This window comes from Tenrec ecaudatus, chromosome 2 (genome assembly GCF_050624435.1).
Source record: "Tenrec ecaudatus isolate mTenEca1 chromosome 2, mTenEca1.hap1, whole genome shotgun sequence".
Lineage (NCBI taxonomy): Eukaryota > Metazoa > Chordata > Mammalia > Afrosoricida > Tenrecidae > Tenrec > Tenrec ecaudatus.
Window position 1 is genome coordinate 205,779,783 of NC_134531.1, and position 21,054 is coordinate 205,800,836.

At 49.1% G+C, this 21,054-nt stretch overlaps 1 protein-coding gene and 1 pseudogene across 1 annotated transcript in view; both read left to right on the top strand.

Moving 5' to 3' along the window:
- The window catches only part of OBSCN (obscurin, cytoskeletal calmodulin and titin-interacting RhoGEF), a 192,372-nt gene that overhangs the window by 30,344 nt on the left and 140,974 nt on the right, over positions 1–21,054 (top strand). Inside the window, exons 9-12 of the mRNA XM_075542891.1 lie at positions 6,072–6,347; positions 9,123–9,398; positions 17,989–18,264; positions 19,935–20,210. Of these exons, the coding sequence (XP_075399006.1) occupies positions 6,072–6,347; positions 9,123–9,398; positions 17,989–18,264; positions 19,935–20,210 (1,104 nt within the window). The remainder of the gene's footprint in view (positions 1–6,071; positions 6,348–9,122; positions 9,399–17,988; positions 18,265–19,934; positions 20,211–21,054) is intronic.
- On the top strand, positions 4,259–5,115 carry LOC142439642 (small nuclear ribonucleoprotein-associated protein B' pseudogene; annotated as a pseudogene).

Genomic DNA, 21,054 nt, shown 5'->3' on the forward strand with positions numbered 1-21,054 from the left:
TTGTCGAGGGCCTTCCTCGTTTCACTGCCCCTCTACCTAGTCTCTCCCCACAACATGCCCAAAGGACACCAGTGACGTTTGCGTCCTTGTCTCTAAGGAGCATTCTGGTTGTACTTTTTCCATGATAGATTTTTTTTTTGGCAGTCCATGGCAATTTCGATATTCTTCACCAACACCATAGATCAAATGTATTGATTCTTCTTCACTCTTCCTTATTCACTGCCCAACCTTCACATTTATATGAGATGATTGGAAATCCCATGGCTCGAGTCAAGTTCACCTTAGTCCTAAAAGTAACATTCTTGCCTTTCAACACTTTAAAAGGTCCTGTGTCCCAGATTTACTCAATGCAATGTGCCTTTTAGTCTCTGATTGCTGTTTCCACGAGCATAGATTTCTGGATGCAAGCAAGATGAAATCCCTGCCAGGTTCAGTATTTTCTTCATCTATCCTGTTACCTATTGGTCTAGTTGTGAGGAGTTTGGTTTTCTTTACCTTGAGTTGCAATCCTTACTGAAGGCCGCAATCCTCGATCTTCATCAGCAAGTGCTTCAAATTCCCTGTCAATGCACCACCATTCCAACCACTGTTGGATGATCTTCAGCAGGATTTTACTTGCATGTGATATTATCCTAGAATGTGCATTCTGTTGGGTGAGCTTTATTTGGGATGGGTACAATTATGAATCTCTTCCAGTCACTTGGCCAAGTAACTGTCTTCCAAATTTCCTAGCGTAGACAAGTGAGTGTTTCCAGTGCTTCATTAGCTTGTTGAAACATTTCAATTGGTATTCCAACAATTCCTGGAGCATTGTTTTCGGTTAATGCTTTCAGTGAAGCTTGATCTTCTTCCTTCAGTACTGTTGTTTCTTGCTCATATGACACCTCTTGAAATGATTAAATGTCAACTAGTTATTTTTGTTGTTGTTGACTAGTTCTTTTTGGTACCATGACTCGGTGGGTTCTTTCCATCTTCTTTTGATACTTCCTGCATCATTCGATATTTTGCTCACAGAATCTTTCAGTGTTGCAAATTGAGGCTTGAACTTTTTTAACCCTTTGGAGTTCTTCCAATGTAAGATATGCTGAGCCTGTTTTTCTTTTTTGGTCTTCTAATTCTAGGCATCTACACATTTCATTAAGTAACCCTGGTAGTATAGTGGTTACACATTGTACTGTACTCCTCATGGTTGGCAGTTCAAAACCACCAGCAGCCCCTCAGGTGAAAGACTGGGCTTTCTACTCCAATAAACAGCTAAAGTCTCAGAAGCTCACAGGGGTTGCTATGAGTCAGCATTGACTCGATGGCTGTGAGTGAGCACCTTTCATTATAATATTGTGTTAGGCTGGGTTTATAGAAATTCAGAGACACTCACATGTAAAAGAGAGCTTTATATCAAAGAGCAACTGTATAATGAGAAAACATCCGTGCCCAGCCCAGTTCAAGTCCATAGTGCAATATTAGCCCACATGTCCGATACTAGTCTATAAATTCCTCTTCAGTCTCACACAGCACATGCGATGATGCCAAATGCAGGAAGATCACAGGCTACTGGGTGAAAGTCTTATGTATCCAGCAGCGGTGAAAGCAACATAGGGTCTCCGTGTGTCTCCGTTGCATGGCTGGCTGAGGTCTCAGCCTGGCTCCACATGGCTCGTCCATAGGAAGATAAAGACCGAGAGAGAGTGGCCCGCCTCTTCTGATGGTAGAATCAAGAGAGAGGAAGTTCCCAGAATCCTCCTGAGAAAACCATGCCCATAAGGCAGCATCACCAGGCTGTGGCCTCAATGACAAGCTAGACTCCTCCTCCGGACTTAATTTATCAAGTTCACATGGAATTATGTAACGACCACAAATACTTTCCTCTGGCTTTCAAGCTGCCCTTTGGGATGTTCTGTCCAGCTCGTTGACGTCATTATTTCCTTCATTTGGCTTAGCTACTCTATGCTGAAGAGCACGTTTCAGAGCCTCTTCTGACATCCCCTTTGATCTTTTCTTTTCTTTTTAATGACCTTTTGCTTCATCATGTTTGATAGTCTCGATGTCCTCTCCTAGCTCATCAGTTGCGTTCGTTAGTCTTCAGTGCGTCAAATCTGCTTTTGAGACTCTTTTGGAATTCAGGCGGGATAGACTCAGGGTCAAGTTTACCTCTCATAGACCGATTTTAGTTTTCTTTTGCTTCAATTGATAGTCTGCCCCACAGTCAGCCCCTTGCCTGGTTTCAGCTGCTGATATTAAACTTCTCCACCATCTCTTCGCACATATGTAGTCAATCTGATTTCTGTGTATTTCATCTGGAGAAGTTCATTTGTGTTGTTGCAAAAAGGTATCTGTAACGAAGAAGTTACTGGTTTTGCAAAGCAATACTATACTCTCTCCACCTTTGTTTCTCTCACCAAGACCATGTTGTCCAATTACTATTCTTCCTCTGTTTCCAATTTTTACATTCCAATTGTCAATAATTATTCATGTATCTTAATTGCATGTTCGATCAATTTCCAACGGAGGTTTTGATAGAATTCTTCAGTTTCTACACCATTAGCTTCTGTGGTTGGTGCATAAATTTGAATCATAGTTGTGTTGGCTGAACTTTCTTCTATGTGGATAGATAGTATTTTATCATGGGCAGTATTGCACTTCAAGATAGATTTTTAAATCCCCTTTTTGATGGTAAGTGCAAAGGCCATTCCCTTTGAATCCGTCATTCCCAGCATAGTCAACCACAAGGTTTTCTGATTCAAAATGGCCAATAGCAGTCCATTTTGACTCACTCACTAATATCTAGAATATTGATCTTTATGTTTCATTTGACAAGTTCCGATTTTTCCTACATTCCTACTTTGTACTTGTAATGACACCTTGTGGGGTTTCCTGGGCTGGAAATCTTTACAAGGTCATCCAGCCTCACCTCTCTCCTGCAAAGCAGCAGGTGAATTTGAACCGATGACATTGTTGTTAGCAGCCTAATGCTCATATCACAGGGACACCAGGGCTCTTTCGCATGTAACAAAACAATGTTAAATGAATAGATGAGCCTGCGAGGCAAAAAGAGACACTTTCAGGTGTCGGAAAGGATGAAGGAATGGGAAACTAAAGCAGTCAGTGATGGGTTGATGCTGCGGTAGCCGTAGTGGGGTTTAGTTCTAGAGACCATGAGCCTGCCAGTACTACCAGTTTTCAGATAGTCAGTGAGGACTTAACACCAACCCAACCCAACCCCACCCACCCACTGTCAACAAGTCAATTTCTGACTCGTAGCAACCATATGAGAGAGAGAGAGAGTAGAAATTGAGTATTTAGGCTCGAGCGAGGTGAGGAGGTGGCATAGAGACCTCTGTGTGAAACCATAGCATTAGAGAACAGATGGACCAGAAAAGCATTTTCCTCCCACCATAAGATGACAAGGAAGCCTGTCTGTCTGCCTTGACTCAGGTGGTAAAAGCTTTCCCTAAGAAATGGAAACCTGTTCCTCACGTGAGGTTGGTTTTTGAATTTATAATATTAAGGACCTCTGTGCTGAAAATTATCCTAAACATGGGCCCCAGGTCAGTAAGATTTCAGGGACACCTTAAAGGGGTCAATACAAAATACACAGGAGGGATAGCCCCCCTACCCAGGTAATACATAGTTAGCATAGCACAGTTTTTGCTATGATCCACTATAAATGAAAGTCACAAGGTACCCGGAAATCAGAATTAGGCTCTGTAGGAACTTCAGATGCTAGAACAGCAATCAGAAGGAGGACATAAAATAATCATACTTCAAATAACTAAAAAGATATGTGACCTTTGAAAATAAGAAAACAAGACAATATACTATGAAAAGAACCAGCAGATTTGAAGAAGAACCAGATGGAACTTGTTGAAATGAGGAACATAACACTTACCATGAACACTTTGAAGGCAGGATAGACAGCAGATTAGACATAGCTGAAGAGGTAATTAGTGAATCGAACATATATCAAGAAAAGCATACAGAGTGAATGAGAAAGGGGTAGAAAATAAAATGATGTGGGCAGACATGAACGAGAGAAGCCAGGTCTAAGGGGACATCTAGAGGAGCAGATGACAAGGAGGATACAATAACAAAATAGACCATGGCACAGAATCTGTAGAAACAACAAATGATGTGAACCCTAAAAGTCGAGACTCAGCAAGACTGCTGGGAAGTACAGAGGAGAGTTCACAAATGGACACATCATTTGACGCTGCAGGAGGCCAAAACCCAAGAGAGCTTAAAAACCACCAGAGAGGGCGAATCCGGGGAGAATCTGAGCCATCAGAACCGCCACCATGACTGTCGGCAAGAGCAGCAAGATGCTGCAGCACATCGACTACAGGACGAGGTGCATCCTGCAAGATGGTCGCATCTTCATTGGCACCTTCAAGGCGTTCGACAAACACATGAACTTGATCCTCTGTGACTGCAATGAGTTCCGGAAGATCAAACCAAAGAACTCTAAGCAAGTGGAAAGAGAAGAGAAGCGAGTCCTCTGCCTGGTGCTGCTTCGAGGAGAGAACCTGGTCTCAATGACTGTGGAGGGGCCGCCTCCCAAAGATACTGGCATTGCCCGAGTCCCACTCGCTGGAGCTGCTGGAGGCCCGGGGATCGGTAGGGCAGCTGGCAGAGGAATTCCAGCGGGCGTTCCAATGCCCCAAGCTCCTGCAGGACTTGCTGGTCCTGTCCGTGGAGTTGGTGGTCCATCCCAACAGGTGATGACTCCCCAAGGAAGAGGCACTGTTGCTGCTGCCGCCGCTGCTGCCACAGCCAGTATTGCAGGGGCCCCGACCCAGTATCCACCCGGCCGTGCAGGTCCTCCACTGCCTATGGGCTGAGGGGCACCCCCTCCAGGCATGATGGGCCCACCTCCTGGTATGAGGCCTCCCATGGGTCCCCCAATGGGCATTCCCCCTGGACGGGGGACTCCGATGGGCATGCCCCCTCCAGGGATGCGGCCACCTCCCCCAGGGATGCGAGGGCCCCCTCCCCCAGGAATGCGCCCACCAAGGCCCTAGACTCATCTTGGTCCTCCTCAGCTCCCTGCCTGTTTCCTGTAAGGCTGTACATAGTCCTTTTTATTTTCCTTGTGGCCTACGACAGTTTGTAATAAATTCTTCAGAGGAAAAAAAAAACACCAGAGAGAGAGACATGGAGATCTACTACAAGGGAAAGACTATTTTCCTGCGGATTTTCCTGTGCTGCGAAGAGCACAGAAAGTGTTGGTCAAAAATCTTAGAAATACAGAGGGAGGCTAAATGCCAACCTGTAATTCCATGTCCAGATAAATTATCAGACAAAAGTGAAGGAGAAATAAAGACACCTTCAGAGAGAAGACAGAGTTTACCATTCACAAAACTATTGAAAGAATCATCAATGGATATATTTCAGAAAACAATTTTTTTTAGTCTGGCATAATGGAATGGATCCTAGAAGTATTGTGATGTGAAGCAAAAGCAGTAAATTAAGGGGATTGGTTAATTGCACCAATGGTGATCTACCTGCCAGAGGTAGTAGTCTGCCTTCAAACCCACACCAAACTCTCTGCCATCAACTTGTCCAGGGCTCCAGGGCTGTAACTCTCTATAGGAGCTGTTGGCCTCATCTTCCTCCCTGGAGCAGCGGGGTTTGAACCACTGATCTTGCAGTTAAAAGCCAGTGCCTAACCTCAGCCCCACAAGGGCCCCTTTATATCAAGACTTCTGTGACTTAGGGACATTGTCTGCTCATGATGGCATTTCGAGAAATTAAATCTGAAAATACTCATGCAGATCACAGATGCCTTCTTCCTTTGTTTGGGCAAGACCACAGCGGATGAGGTGTTAGAATCTGAATCGTAACCCGTGCCTACCTGAAAGTCGCTGCACTGGTAGGCTTCAGATTCTTGTCATGAATCTGGTGCAGCTTCATCCACCCTCTAGAGTCGAAGTGCACATTTCAACATGCTGAGAACGCCCGGAATGAGGCAGGCTCGTGACCCAGGCGCTCTGGCTTGGAGATGAGATAGTGGGGCCTCATTCAGTCCCAGCCACTTGGCTCTTTTTGACCGGAGTGTCTTTGTGTTTGTCCCCCAGAGCCCGCAGCGGTGTTTGCCAAGGAGCAGCCGGCACGGAGTGAGGTGCGGGCCGAGGCGGGGGGCAGCGCCACGCTGAGCTGCGAGGTGGCCCAGGCGCAGACGGAGGTGGTCTGGTACAAGGACGGGAAGAGGCTGAGTGCCAGCTCCAAGGTGCACATGGAGGCCAAGGGCTGTCGGCGGCAGCTGGTGGTGCAGCAGGCGGGCCAGGCTGATGCCGGGGAGTACAGCTGTGAGGCCGGGGGCCAGAAGGTGGCCTTCCGCCTGGACGTCACAGGTGGGTGCCTGCAGTTCCTTCTTTTTCAGACGCATTCCCAGACAGAGGGGGTGCGCCACGTTATACCGTCTCATCTATCTCCTCACATCACAACCACTCCTCCAAAGCCCTTCCCGCCTTCTTACTGGCTTCAACTTAAAACCTCAAGGAGCAGCTCTTTCTGTTCTTGCTTCTGGTCACCAAATGATCCTTTATCGAGCATTGCTTTTCTTCATTGCTGGGCATCCACAGCACCACGGTCGGTGTCATCTATGACGTCACGAGGGTGGCGGCCATCAACATGACAGCCCGTAGACTACGCAGTCACGCCTCACCTCTTCATCTTCCTTTGACCTAGTTTTTAATAAGTTCTGCTTTCTTTTTGGTTTCAGTTCTCCTCTCTTGTGTTTTCTGATTGCAGTGAGCTCTCCCAGGATGGTGTCCCTTTAAAGACAGTAACTGGATGAATGGGTCTTGGCGGGTGTGGCAGGACCGGTTGAGAGGAAATGGGGAGCTAATGACAATGAGTACAAGAAAGAAGGAAACATGATTGTGGTGGTGAACGCACAAGTCTCCTTGATATGGTTGAACTGCTGAGTTATATGATATGTGGGTTAAAACGAGAGAGATCGGTGTCACTCTGACAGGCAATGCCGACAATCACATCAACAGTGATGTTCCCACTGAATGTTTTTCTGCTTCTTTCGGTGCCTGGGTGGTTCCCTGAGGGATTTGGGGATCAGGGCAGAGGCAGAAGGTGCCACTTCAATCTGGGTCTGTCTGTTCTGAAAGGTCCATTTCTCTGTAATTCCTAACTCCTTCCACTCACCGGCTGTCTCGCCAACGTCATCATCAACCTTTAGTGGAGACAAACCAGGGGGCCCATCTTGGGGGCCAATGTGAGCATGGCACCGGCTTCCCCACCTGTGCACCTCAAGTTCATGACTTTGATCTCAGGGGGGTTGAACTTGGGCATCTTGGCGGCGATGGCGGGCAATGGCGTCTGGTGTCAGATGAACCCAGATGCTGGACAACGGAAGAAAGTTGCACCGAACCCTCCTCTGAGTTGAAAGCCGAACGGAGGCGCTCCCACTCTTTGGATTTTACATGGAAAACCCAGAGTAATTCCATAACTTGCCAAAGGCCACACAACCAGAAGATGGCAGAGCCAGGATTTGAATTCAGTATTCTGGGATTATTTCCCCGCTGTGCGAAGAGCTATTTTCAGTATTTATCTCAGTAGATCTCCTGCTGACAGGCTCACTCGTTGTTTCTCTATAAAAACATCTCCATTTGTCTTCTTTTTTTTAACACTGAAGATCCCTGGTGGTATTCATGGTCACTCATTGGGCTTCTAAACCAAACTCAATGCCATTGGTCCATTCTAACTCAGTGGCCCCATGGGACAGGAGAGAACTGCCCTGTGGGGTTCAGGCACGGTCACACCGGAACAGAAAGCTCCAGTTTCTCCCTCAGAGCGGCTGGTGGTTTCAAACTGCTATTGTCTCACTGCACAGCCTCCAGCCAAGTCTATACCCTTCCAAAGGAATTCTTTCCACCTCTCTGACCTTTCTCCGAAGAATGCCACATCCTTTGAGTTGCACCACATCAAAGCGGCAAGCTGGGCTCCCCACTATCTTGGTGTTCAGTTGTGTCTCACGGAGCACAGGGCACTGCAAGTGTGGCTATGGGGCAGTGACCCCTGGAACGCTCATACTCTGCTATGGGAAGGGAAGGGGGATGGCTCTCCTGGAAAAAAGGCTTGTCAACATCTAATAAACCCGAACACAGGCCCGGACTACGTTCCAACAGCCCCACGCGCCTGCCAGGCTGACAAACAAGGATGTTCACAGCCGTTTGGCTCAGAGCATCTTCCCATTGGAAATGGTCCAAATGGCCCTCAGGAGGAAAAGGCGCATGGCAGTAAAACATGGACACATCTTGCCGTGTTAACGTTGGACAAGCCAACCAGACACAGAGAGTGCTGCACTCCACAGTGGGCTTCCCGGAGATGAGACTAGTAGGTGACACACGGGGGACCTGGCTTTGGTTTGTGCAGTCTGTCTGGGGACGGGCGGTGGTCCTGCGTAAAGTTAGTGTACTGATTATCTGTGAGGTCCCAGAGGAGGACACAGTGCGTGCAGCTGTAAGGACGACAGTGAGGATGTTGCAGGACCAGGAGGGCTTCGTTCTGTTGTGCACGGGGTGAATTGGAGCCAACCGGGCAACACCTAACAGCAACAGCCAGCCCCGAACAAACCAAACCCACCGCCTGGAGTCGCCTACAATCCGTAGCCACCCTCCAGGACCGAGTGGAGCGGCTCCACAGGAGGGCTGAGGTGGTAACTCTGTATGGGAGCAGACTGCCTCCGCTTTCTCCCTCGGGCTGGGGGTTCCCACCACGACCTGCCAGCTAACCTCTGTGGCAAGGAGAATCAAGTTGGTGCATGGCACAGTGAGGATGCAGCAGTTAAGGAGACCTCCTGGCCTCACCCCCCCCCCCCCCCGGGCTGTCACCTGGGAAAGACAGTCAGATTCGGTGACAGTGACGGAGACGGCCTCATGCAGCTTTCTCCAGCCTCGAGAGTGGCTCTTTTGTTGGAATGTCCCCAACCTGTAGACACGCAGCTTTGTCTCGGGGTCCTTGCGCTTGGGACGCCAGTCTCAGCCCACAAGACACATGCCGTCACGGGGCTCACGGGGAAATGGAAAGCACTCTAGTGCTTCCTCCAGGGTTTGCGCGATGCATCGATACCAGGTTTGTGCCTTTGACTGTGTGTCCCCCTCTATCCCCAGAACCGGTGGCAGTCTTTGCCAAGGAGCAGCCGGCACGGAGCGAGCTGCGGGCCGAGGCAGGGGGCAGCGCCACGCTGAGCTGCGAGGTGGCCCAGGCCCAGACGGAGGTGGCCTGGTACAAGGACGGGAAGAGGCTGAGTGCCAGCTCCAAGGTGCACATGGAGACCAAGGGCTGTCGGCGGCAGCTGGTGGTGCAGCAGGCGGGCAAGGCCGATGCCGGGGAGTACAGCTGTGAGGCCGGGGGCCAGAAGGTGTCCTTCCGCCTGGACATCACAGGTGGGTGCCATGAGGCGCTGTGCTGTTCTGGAGCAGCATTAGGCACTGGGGAGAAATAGATGTGCTCCATGTCTCATCGAGCCCCCAGCATAACAGTAGCTTATAGGCTCAGTTATGGGCCGAGTGCCACCCCTTGGTGAGTGCTTCTGGCCTTTGTATATTTAAATCATATATATTTTTAAAAAATTTTATTAGGGGCTCATACAACTCTTATCACAATCCATACATACATCACTTGTATAAAGCACAGCTGTACATTCTTTGCCCTAATCATTTTCAAAGCATTTGCTCTCCACTTAAGCCCTTTACATCAGGTCCTCTTTTTTTCTCCTCCCTACTCCCCCCTCCCTCATGAGCCCTTGATAATTTATAGATTATTATTTTGTTATATCTTGCCCTGTCCAGCGTCTCCCTTCACCCCCTTTTCTGTTGTCCGTCCCCCAGGGAGGAGGTGACATGTGGATCCTTATAATCGGTTCCCCCTTTCCAACCCACTCACTGTCTACCCTCCCAGTATCGCCCTCACACCCCTGTTCCTGAAGGTATCATCCACCCTGGATTCCCTGTGCCTCCAGCCCCCATATGGACCAGTGTACAACCTCTGTCCTATCCAGCCCTGCAAGGTAGAATTCGGATCATGGTAGTTGGGGGGAGGAAGCATCCAGGATCTGGGGGAAAGCTGTGTTCTTCATCGGTACTACATCGCACCCTGGCTGACTCATCTCCTCCCCTAGACCCCTCTGTGAGGGAACCTCCAGTGTCTTTGGTGAAAGTATTCACAGCAAGTTAGATCTCCATTGGACAATTTCCCAAGAAATTAGTGACTTCATTTACTATGTGTTAATCTTCTCTTTGATGGTCTTCTGCTTATTCCAGTACCTGGAGTTGTGGTTTTTGCCTTGGGCTGCTAACCCCATGACCATCAGTTCAAAACCACTGGCCGCTATGTGGGAGAAAGGTGAAGCTTTCTATTCCTGTAGGGTGCACTCTTGAAAACGCACAGGGACCGTTCCACCCTGTCCTGTAGGGTTGCCATGCGCCGGAACACACATGCTGGTAGTGAGCTGAGTTTGTTTTTATGGTTTGGAGTCTCACTGCCCCCTTCTCTTCTCTTCTCTTCTTTTGGTTAATTGTTGACCTTGGATGCCATGCAGGTGATTGCACTGAGCTTACGGACAGTAGCCTTTAGTCTGTGGACCATTTTGCTGTTTTGCTGAAAGGAGATGGTGGGGACGGGCTTTGTTCTAATTTAAAGACCATCTCAGGCCAGAGTCCTCTGCTCTCAATGGCTCCAGGTTGGTTTAATTTAAAAGTACGCTTGTTAAATGCTGCCCCTTGGCTGTCTTCTGTTCTATCTGGGGCTGTGTTGTGACCTTGTGAACAGGGGTGAGTGCTGGCCGCTGGTCACCATGTAGTTCTTCCCACCCAGGGGAGATGGTGCTTGTCTTTTCACGTGCTTACACTTGACAATAACTCTTTCAGGCTCAGGGAGGTTTTGTGATTTTTCCAAAGAGCCAGGATTTGAGACCAATATTCTGAATAATTTTCTTTCTGCTTAAAGAACTCTGCCTTAAAAAAAAAAACACAACAACCCCAAACACAAAAGAAGAAAACTTTTATTTGGGAAACGCATCTTCTCAGTTTGGGTTTCTACATAAATGACTTCGTTTTGCCTGCAGTGCTGAAGGATACCCCCGGGCATCAGTGTTTGGTATTTTAAAGACATCCCGCTGTTGCCTTCCTGCTGCCATATTTCTGGGTGACACCAACCGCCAGATTTACTGTGGTTCCCTCGAGGACAATGCATCTTTATCAGTTGAGTGTTTTTATATTTTCTCTTTGATCTTTGACTCTTCGCTATTTAACCCGACGAACCTACGCGTATTCATGGAGCTCCGTGCAGAGAACCCGGGTTTAGTGAGGAGTCTGGGCGCTCCCGCTGCCACACGTGTGCCCCTTCTCTCCCGTGTCTCCGCCCAGCAGCCCTCAGGTAGACTCCGCTACCACTTCTCCCGCACATGGCTACAGTGTATTTATTTCTATCTGCCTGTCGGTCTGTCTGTGTCTGTCTGCTAATTCTCTTTCTGGGCTTTCGTCTGAGTATATTTTTGAGTTGCTGTCCACCATGACTGCATTGTCATGCTTACAGTTTCCAGTCTATGGGCTTTCAAAGTGGAATTTAATTCTCTAGTGAAAGTCTCATCTTTGATCTAGTGTCTGCTTCCTTTCTTCTATTAAAAAATCAATTGTTGCAATGCTGTGGGCAAGCGGACTGGACCCCTGGTGGTGTAGTGGTTACTGCTAGTGCTGCTGACCACAGGTGAAGAGTTTGAGATCACCAGCCACTCCAAGGGAGAAAGACAGGGCTTTCTACTCCAGTAAAAAGGGCTTTCCACTCCAGAAAACTCACAGGGGAAGTTAGAACTACCTTACAGGATCTCTAGGAGTTGAAATCGACTCAATGGCAGTGAGTTTTTTCTGGTATGCTGTGGACCGATTTTTCTCTTACCTGGGTCAACAGACCTGGTCTTTCTTTCCATTTGGCTTTGTATTTTATATTTATTCTTGCCTTGGCATGTGTACAGAAATCTTCAGTTGCCTGTCAGACACTGCATGTGAACATTGTTGAATATAGATCGTACACTCTTAGTCCAGAGGGGGGATTCCCTGTCTCCTGGGCTTGGCAGATAAAGTGCTAATCCATTACAGACTGAGCTGACTCCAGAATGCATGACAGGTTTGGTAAGGACCATCTCTCTCTGGTTCTTCCCTGATCCTGGTGGAGGCCTCCAAGGACTCCTGCTGAGAGCTTGGAGTGTATGTAAGGTCCTCCTCCCAATGACTCTGAACGCTAATATTTATCTCTTGAGCACTGCAAAATGATACAAAGATCTCTCTGCTTCAGAAGTTTTCTACCTGGCTTCTTAGCCTCCGCCCCTGGCTGGCTTTAGAAGTTGTCAACTGCCTTAAGCCACAACAAGCAGAGTATGAGACACAATTCACTATTCCTGCTTCTCTCTGAGACTTGGATCCTCAAGAGTTCAGTTTAAAAAAATCATTTTAGTAGGGGCTCATACAACTCTTATCACAATCCATACATACATCAACTGTGTAAAGCACATCCCTACATTCATTGCCCTCATCATTTAAGCTCCCAGCATCAGCTCCTCATTTTCTCCCCTCCCTCCTTGCTCTCCTCTCCTCATGAACCCTTAATAATTTATAAATTATTATTTTGTCATATCTTGCACTGTACAACGTCTCCCTTCACCCACTTTTCTATTGTCCATACCCCAGGGAGGAGGTCACATGTAGATCCTTATAATTGGTTCCCCCTTTCCACCCCACCCTCCCTCCACCCTCTAGTATTGCCACTTTCACCACTGGCCCCAGAGGGATCATCCACCCTGGATGCCCTGTGTTTCCAGTTCCTATCTGTACCAGTGTTCATCCTCTGGTCTAGCTGGATTTGTCAGGTAGAATTGGGATCATGATAGTGGGTGGGGAGGAAGCATTTAGGAACTAGAGGAAAGTTGTATGTTTCATCGTTGCTACACTGCACCCTGACTGGCTCATCTCCTCCCCATGACCCTTCCACAAGGGGATGTCCAGTTGCCTACAGCTGGGACTTGGGTCTCCATCCCGCATTCCCTACCTCATTCACAATGATATGATTTTTTCTTCTGATGATGCCTGATACCTGATCCCTTCGACGCATCATGATTACACATGCTGGTGTGCTTCTTTCTTGTGGGCTTTGTTGCTTCTGAGCTAGGTGACTGTTTGTTTACCTTCAAACCTTTAAGACTCCAGACGCTATATCTTTTGATAGCTGGGCACCATCAGCTTTCTTCACCACATTTACGTATTCACCCACTTTGTCTTCAGCAGTTGTGTCGGGAAGGTGAGCATCATGGAATGCCAGTTTAATAGAACAAAGTGTTCTTGCATTGAGGGAGTACTTGAGTGAGGGTCCAATGTCCATCTGCCATCCCAATACCAAGCCTATAAATATATGCCCATAGATCTACTTCCACATCTTCATATATAAATATATTAACACATGTACATGCCTGCACTTAGACCTCTATAAACGCCCTTTGCTTCCTAGCTCTTTCCTCTATTTCCTTTGACTTTCCTCTTGTCCCACTATCATGCTTAGTCTTCATTTGGGTTGCAGCAATTCCTCTGTTACATTACCCCTGGTCACGCCCTACCAGACCTCCTACACCCTCCTCACCACTGATTTGGATCACTTGTTTTTCCCTTGTCCCTGGGTTTGTTACCACCACTACCTTTCCCCCCGACTTCCCCTCTCCATGTCCCCCCAGAACTGTCAGTCCCATTGTTTTCTCCTCCAGATTGTTCATCTAGCCTATCTCATTTAGACAGACCTGCAGAGATAATAACATGCACAAAAACAAGACAGAGCAAAACCAAGCAACAAAATAAAACACAATACTGCCACCACCAAGCCAATGACAAAAAACAAAACAAAACAAGAAAGAAAGGCTTCTAGTTAGTTCAAGGACTGTTTGTTGGCCTTTAGGGGTGTTTTCCTGTCGAGTCTGTTGGGCCACCAAGCTCTGGCCCCAAAGTCTACTTTTGGTATTCCTTGGGGACCTCGTTGTTCTGTTCCCCTTGTTCTGTTCGATGCCCCCAATATTTTGCCTCAGTGTGGTGGGATCAGATCAGGTGGAATTCCCACACTGTGTCTCCAGTGTTGTCCCCTGTAGGGCTATGGGTCAGTGAGGGATGTCGTGTCTCATAGTGGGGCCAGCCATATGGTCCTCTCTGTAGACTGGCTGCTCTGAGCGGGAATATTGTCCTCAAGGGTTGGTGGGCCAGGATGTGCTCCACTCTCTCTTCCTCCCTCCTCACCTGCTCCCGTGTGCTCTGATCAGACATGTCCCTCTCCTGGAGCTGCAGTCAGTGCTGTCCTCTGAAATAAATTCTTCTGGGGGGAGGGGCAGGTGTCCACGTAGTTGGGATGGGGGCCGGCCCCTCAGACTTCTCCAAGAGATTAGTTTTATAATACCGCATGTTGGTAGGGCGGCAGAGCAACTGAAGTCTCAAACACTGCTGGTGGTGCTGCAGATTGGCATGGCTGTTTTGCAGGACTGATGAGAGCTACTGAGGCCAAACCTTATTTTCACACAGTTGCACACGTCAACTAAAGACTTACCCAAAACCGCTCATGGCATGGCCAAATTGGAACCAACCCAACTGACCAATGAGAAAGGAAAAGTAAACGTGAGGTGGTCCCGCAATGACATCCCGTGCAACAGACAAGGGCTCCATCCAGCCACATGGATGAATCTTATCAATACACTGAGCGAATGAAAGCAGACACAACAAGTACGTTGTTAGTTGTCAGGTGTCTTCGAGGCGCTTCCGACCCATAGTGACCCCTTCCATACAGAAAGCAGCACTGGCCAGCCCACGCGTGGAGCCGCCATGTTAGCCATCTCTTTGAGGCTCCTCTCTTTGGCCGCCCCGTCACCTTGTCAAGCGCGATGTCTGTCTCCAGGGGCTGGCGTCTCCTGACACCAACGTGTCCAAAGTATGTAAGACCAGGTCTTGTAGTCTGGCCTTACTTCTTCTAAGACAGACTGGTTTGTGCAACAAGTGTAGACTGTATCATCCATGGATGTGAATGGAGGACAGGCCAGAGCAGTTTGCAGTGATGTGGTCAGCTTGCTGACCATCCTTCTGGGCTGTCAGTGGTGACATATATTCAATATGTGCGATGGTTACACAGGGGTTTGTGTACACAAGATGCATTGAGCTGTACGGTGACAATTCCTGCATGTCACTACGTGTAAGTCACAGTTTGATACAAAGGGAGACTAAGGTTTATGGAGGACACGTCACTTGCCACGTTTTAGGAATAAAGCGCAGTACACTCTGAAAGCCGGAATCTGTGTAAGGTGGAAAGCGGCCAGAGAAGGGAAAACGAAATCTTTTCTACAAAATGAGCAACAGAAGAGTGGCAAGGTCTTACTATGTCAAAGGCAGGGGACTTGTGAGACCCGGAAATGCAAGGTGGTCCCGTCACGTTCCAACTCTCCTGGATCCTCTGCACTGAACATGGAAACGCTGTTGCGCCTGTCAGGTCCTGATGGTGATGTGAGAACTAAAGTACAGTAGCAGCTATAGGAGCTGCGGCAGCCTCGGCCCCAAGTTGCACCCTGGCTCCCCGGCGACAGGGCTCCATGAGCTTGTGAACACATGTCTAACAGCCCACGAGGCACATTTCGTCGCTGGGCCTAAGGGGACATTTAGAGAACCTTCGAGCCTTGGTGTCTGTAAATGGGGTAGCCGGTGTGCGTCTCTGACTGTGCCCCTCCATGTCCCCAGAGCCCGCAGCGGTGTTTGCCAAGGAGCAGCCGGCACGGAGCGAGGTGCGGGCCGAGGCGGGGGGCAGCGCCACGCTGAGCTGCGAGGTGGCCCAGGCGCAGACGGAGGTGGCCTGGTACAAGGACGGGAAGAGGCTGAGCTCGGGCTCCAGGGTGCACGTGGAGGCCACGGGCCGTGGGCGGCGGCTGGTGGTGCAGCAGGCGGGCCAGGCCGATGCTGGGGAGTACAGCTGTGAGGCCGGGGGCCAGAAGGTGTCCTTCCGCCTGGACGTCACAGGTGGGTGACCATTATCCTTGGTCAAGGAAGGTGATGGGGCTGACCACCTATCCTAATGACCCGTGGTGTCTTCTACTTTTGGATTTCATGTCTGTGTGTCTCCCGTCTTCTGTTTCTGCCCGGAGTGAGAGAGTGAGCATTTCAGGGACTTTGCGCTGCTCCCAAGTGGTGTTCCCAGCCCCTCCCCAGAACGTCCTTGTCATCCAGCACCTTGGCTCTGTCTGAGCGGACGCGGTGTCTTTCCCCTGGGATAGGTGCTATCTTCCTGCCATCTGTCCAGCAGTTGGCACAGCCCTTCCCCAGAATCACATGATGTTTCCCTCTAAAGAAGGACTCAACAAACAAACACAAACAAGCTCACTGCCACCGAGCGAGTCTGGCTCGTACACAGTGTAGGACAGAGTCACACTGACGCCGTGCGTTTCCAAGGCTGTAACTCTTGACAGGTACTGACAGCCTCGTCTTTCCCCTGTGGAACGGCTATTGGGCTCAAACCGCCGACCTTATGGTTAGCAGCCCAACATGTAAGCCCGCTAGGCCACCAGAGCTGCTCCTCAGCAAGAGGGATACTTAAATCCCCTTCAGGCAAGGGTTGGGGGTGGGGGACTTCAGCCACCTAGACATACTGACATTCTGTGAGGACGCACAGCCTCAGGAACTCACGGGGCAGTTCCACCCTGTCCTGATAGGGCTGCTCTGAATCAGAATGGACTTTATGGCAGAGTTCGGTGTTTCGGTTTTGACCTTTTAAAAAATAATTTTGTTGTTGTTGAACATAACACCAATTCAAGTTTGTTCACGTACATTTCAGTGACGTTGACTGCGTTCACTGGGTGGTGTATCCATGCTCACCCTCGTTTTGTGTCAGTGGAGAGCCTGTGCCTCGTGGTTTAAACGTGTCAGGGCCATGGTTTCCAGGGTCGATGGCTCCAGAAAGGCTGGACTTCACAAACAGTTTGAATTCTGTTCGGCGTTACCCCCCTGTAGACCAGGACTCTTCAAGGGCATCTTGATTAAAATGTTAAGTGACGGTATCAAAGCCGAGCCTTGCATGGTCACGGTTTGGGCTCCATGGGACACAGCTTTCTGCAAAAACGTAGACCCTTGCCTGTGGATTGATAAGTAGGTGTCTCTGAGATTTGGGATTTTCTTTTTAAACCAAATAGCATTCTCTACGTAATTTCCGTTAGAAAATTCTGTACGCAATTTCCCCCGGAAAGCTTAGGGGGTGGAAAGTCTGAGCCACCTCCGAATGCCTTGTGACCGAGTTAGTGTGGTGGCAGCCCCTGGCCGACAGAGCAGGACTCGTCCAGAGCACGCCCTTAGCCCGCTAGTCCCTTATGATGTCTCAGACCTGCTTTATTTCCCCTATGCTGTCTTTACTTGAACTTGGGAGTGCATTCCCACAGTTCACCACTAGGGGACATAGCATAACAAAAACCAAAACCAAACTCATCCAGTGGGTGCCCACACCAAACGCCCTTGACACCTTTATCCACATCTTTTTTTTGAAATTTATTGTAACAGGCAATTACCATTTGTATAGGAAAGTAATGTTTAAAACGTTTGATAGATTACTCATTTCCTAGAATTCATTTGATTTATGAAGATGTAAATAACTGAAAAAACCCTATAACAATTAAAACAATGGACCCAGTAGTTAAAAATCTCCCAGGGCAGGTCTCCCAACCTCCCTGCAGCCCTGTTGTAGAACAGGGTGTGCGCAGGAGCAGTCTCACGTGAAGTCTCACTGGGAAGCACTTCGCCGCGACAAGAGGTACAAAAGCACTGTAGTGTGGTGTTGTTCAGAAAGACCCGGGACCTCCCAGTGTCCAGAGCTAGAGGGAAGGCTCAGAGCAGCTTCCGGATCTCCTGGCTCCCATCCAGCCTCTGTGCGCGGCATGTCCTGACTTCTTAGCAGGTGTCTCTGACTGCAGGTCCCTCTCTTTCCCAGAGCCCGCAGCGGTGTTTGCCAAGGAGCAGCAGACCAAGAGCGAGGTGCGGGCCGAGGCGGGGGGCAGTGCCACACTGAGCTGCGAGATGGCCCAGGCGCAGACAGAGGTGGTCTGGTACAAGGACGGGAAGAGGCTGAGTGCCAGCTCCAAGGTGCACATGGAGGCCAAGGGCTGTCGGCGGCAGCTGGTGGTGCAGCAGGCGGGCAAGGCTGATGCCGGGGAGTACAGCTGTGAGGCCGGGGGCCAGAAGGTGTCCTTCCGCCTGGACGTCACAGGTGGGTTCCCGAGGTTCCTGCTTCTTCCTGAGGAGCATCACCAGGCAGTGGTTGGGGAGGTTCCTTTGAAGGCCTATCCCCCACAAAGCTCTTCACATCACAACATCCCAAGCACATCACATGTGGCACGTGCAGCTGCAGCCCCAGCCCCAGCCCTGGCCACCACTTTGTTCTTGCTCCCAGATAAGTTCCTCCTGGGGGTGGATGCTGGATCCTGCTCATGTATCTGCCTGGCTTCTACTCCCTTAAGCACCCCTGGACTCGGCTCCAACTGAGACTCATTTTTGAATTGGGATGCTCCCTTCCTGTACCACCTCCAAGACACCTGAGCCCAGTCCTATCTCTGTGCCTCCTCAGTCCCCACTTCTCCCTGTTAGGTGAGCACCCTGGCTCCCTCTACCGAGTGATCATGCTCATGTGCACATGGGATCCTGGTCTTCCTCTGAGATAAGCCATGGCCCCCTCTACACCTGGCATTCAGTGGAAGGTCCTGTGTGACCTGTCTGCCCCCTTCTCTTGATTGTCTACTTGTTCCAGTGAAACTGGTTCGTCCATTGGTGCTCTCTGAGTCTCCTGTTGTTTCGAATTTTCATCTTCAAAACATTTTTTGTGCAGATAATAATAGACTGAAAGGAAGTTTGGGAGAAGGTAGAACCAGGTGCTGGTGTCCTTCCTGAGTTTCTTTCAGCGGTTACATCCTTTGTTCTGTGGCACAGCATCCAACGCCGCACACTGACCCTGTGTCCCGTGAACGTATCGCTTTGTGCCACCTGTACATTCCTGCATCTGCCACCTCAAGGATGAGCTAGAACTCTTCCCTCACCACAAAGATCTCCCTGGTGCACCCCTGATACTCACCCCTGGCCCCTCCCCAACATCTGTGACACCAGGCAACACTACTCTGTGCTTATCGCTGGAGGTCGTTGTTTGACAGTGCTACAGAAATGAAAGCATACAGGGTGTAATCGCTGCCTATTGGCGTTTTTCTAATCAGTGTAATTCTGCTGAGATCCATTTCAATGCTGCACGAATGGCTCCAAAAACAACAAACAAAACCCCCCCCCAAAAGCAAAAGCCAACTTACTCACATCCAATGGAGCCCTACCCATATTGACCCTGTAGGACATGGTAGAACTGCTCCTGTGGATTTCTGAGATGATAACCTTTTATGGGAGTAGAAAACCTCTGTTTTCTCCTGTGGATTTGAACAGCCAAACTTTGGGTTAATAGTTCAAGTCACAACCCTACTACGCCACCAAGGCTCTGGCATGAATCACTAGTTTGTCTTTCTTATTGCTGAGTTCTATTCCAAGGTATGAATGCAGTTCATTTAGCCTTCATGGGTTGAAAGCTAACTGGGTTGTTTTCAGCTTTTAGATATTGTGAAGAAAACTGCCATGAATCATGTATAATCTTTGTGTGGAGCAATAAGCACAGATGTTTATTTCTGAGGTAAATGACCAGGAATATGTTTCCTGGGCCTTATGGTATTTTAAAGTTTAGCTTTGTAACAAACTGCCATCTCTTTTATGGTGCTATATCAGTTTATAAGAGTTAGGTGGTGCACTTGGCCTCTTGGATGGGGCATTTATTAAACTCAGATGCTTCAGTATCTGTGAAATTGGTCAGTAGCAGGTTTGTGTCTCTGACCCTGTGTTCCCCTTCTCCAGAGCCCATGGTGATGTTTGCCAAAAAGCAGCCATTGCAGAATGCAGTGCAGGCCAAGGCGGGCACCAGCACCACGCTGAGCTGTGAGGTGGCCCAGGCCCAGACGGAGGTGGTGTGGTACAAGGATGGGAAGAAGCTGAGTTCAAGTTCAAAGGTGCGCTTGGAGGCCGCAGGCTGTGAGCGGCGGCTGGTGGTGCAGCAGGCGGGCAAGGCAGATGCCGGAGAGTACAGCTGTGAGGCCGGGGGCCAGAAGGTCTCCTTCCAGTTGGATGTCACAGGTGGGTGACCATGAGTTTTGTCCCAGTGAATCTGGCAGTCTCTTTCTTTGGACTTTATCTCTCCTTGTCTGTGTGACTTGCAGCAGAGGAGCTTGTTGTGGAAGGGTGTGCCCTGAAGGTCGAGGGCCTGTTCTCCACCTCAGTAGACTTTTCCCAGAGGACGGGTTTGTCACCTGTCCCGAGCACCTGCCCAGAGCCCTCCTTGCCTTCTTTTGTGTCCAGGCCTCTGCCTCTGTCGGTTTTTAAGAGTCTGGGGCAGAGCATGCATCTCTCACCTGGGCTACGTGATGTCGTCCTGTTGGCTGGCAGCGTCTACATGCCCGTATCACGGGCCACGTGGCATTCTCCTGTCTGAATCCCGATGAGCAAGGGGAGGGCACTTTGTTCCCCAGCTCGACTGGCATTGTCTCAAGGAGGATCTTTGCATGCAAGGATTTCAGGTGCTCTGGGTTTCGGGTTGCTTTTCTTTGAAGTGGCTGTGGCAACAATGTGCTCAGCAATATTCATGGAATTCAGAGATGCACGTTGGCGTGAGGTCTGTGCACCGTACGTGAACAATGACGACTTGATATTCATGCTCCTGGGAGAGTGGGCGTTCTCTCTTGAAAAACACGTTGTGTTTTCACATGTTTGCGAATGTGCTGGATTTTCCTTTTCTTGAGAGTTGTGAACTCAGATTGGGGCTGTTCTCACACCTGACTGTTAGGGTCATAATTTTCCTCTTGCGTAGTTGATAGTAATGCTTTGTATGTGAAGACATGAACTACCCTGATTCTCTGAATATTATTACAAGCAACTATTTCTAATTCTGTATTCAAATAATTTTTGAAACTTGGATAAAGTT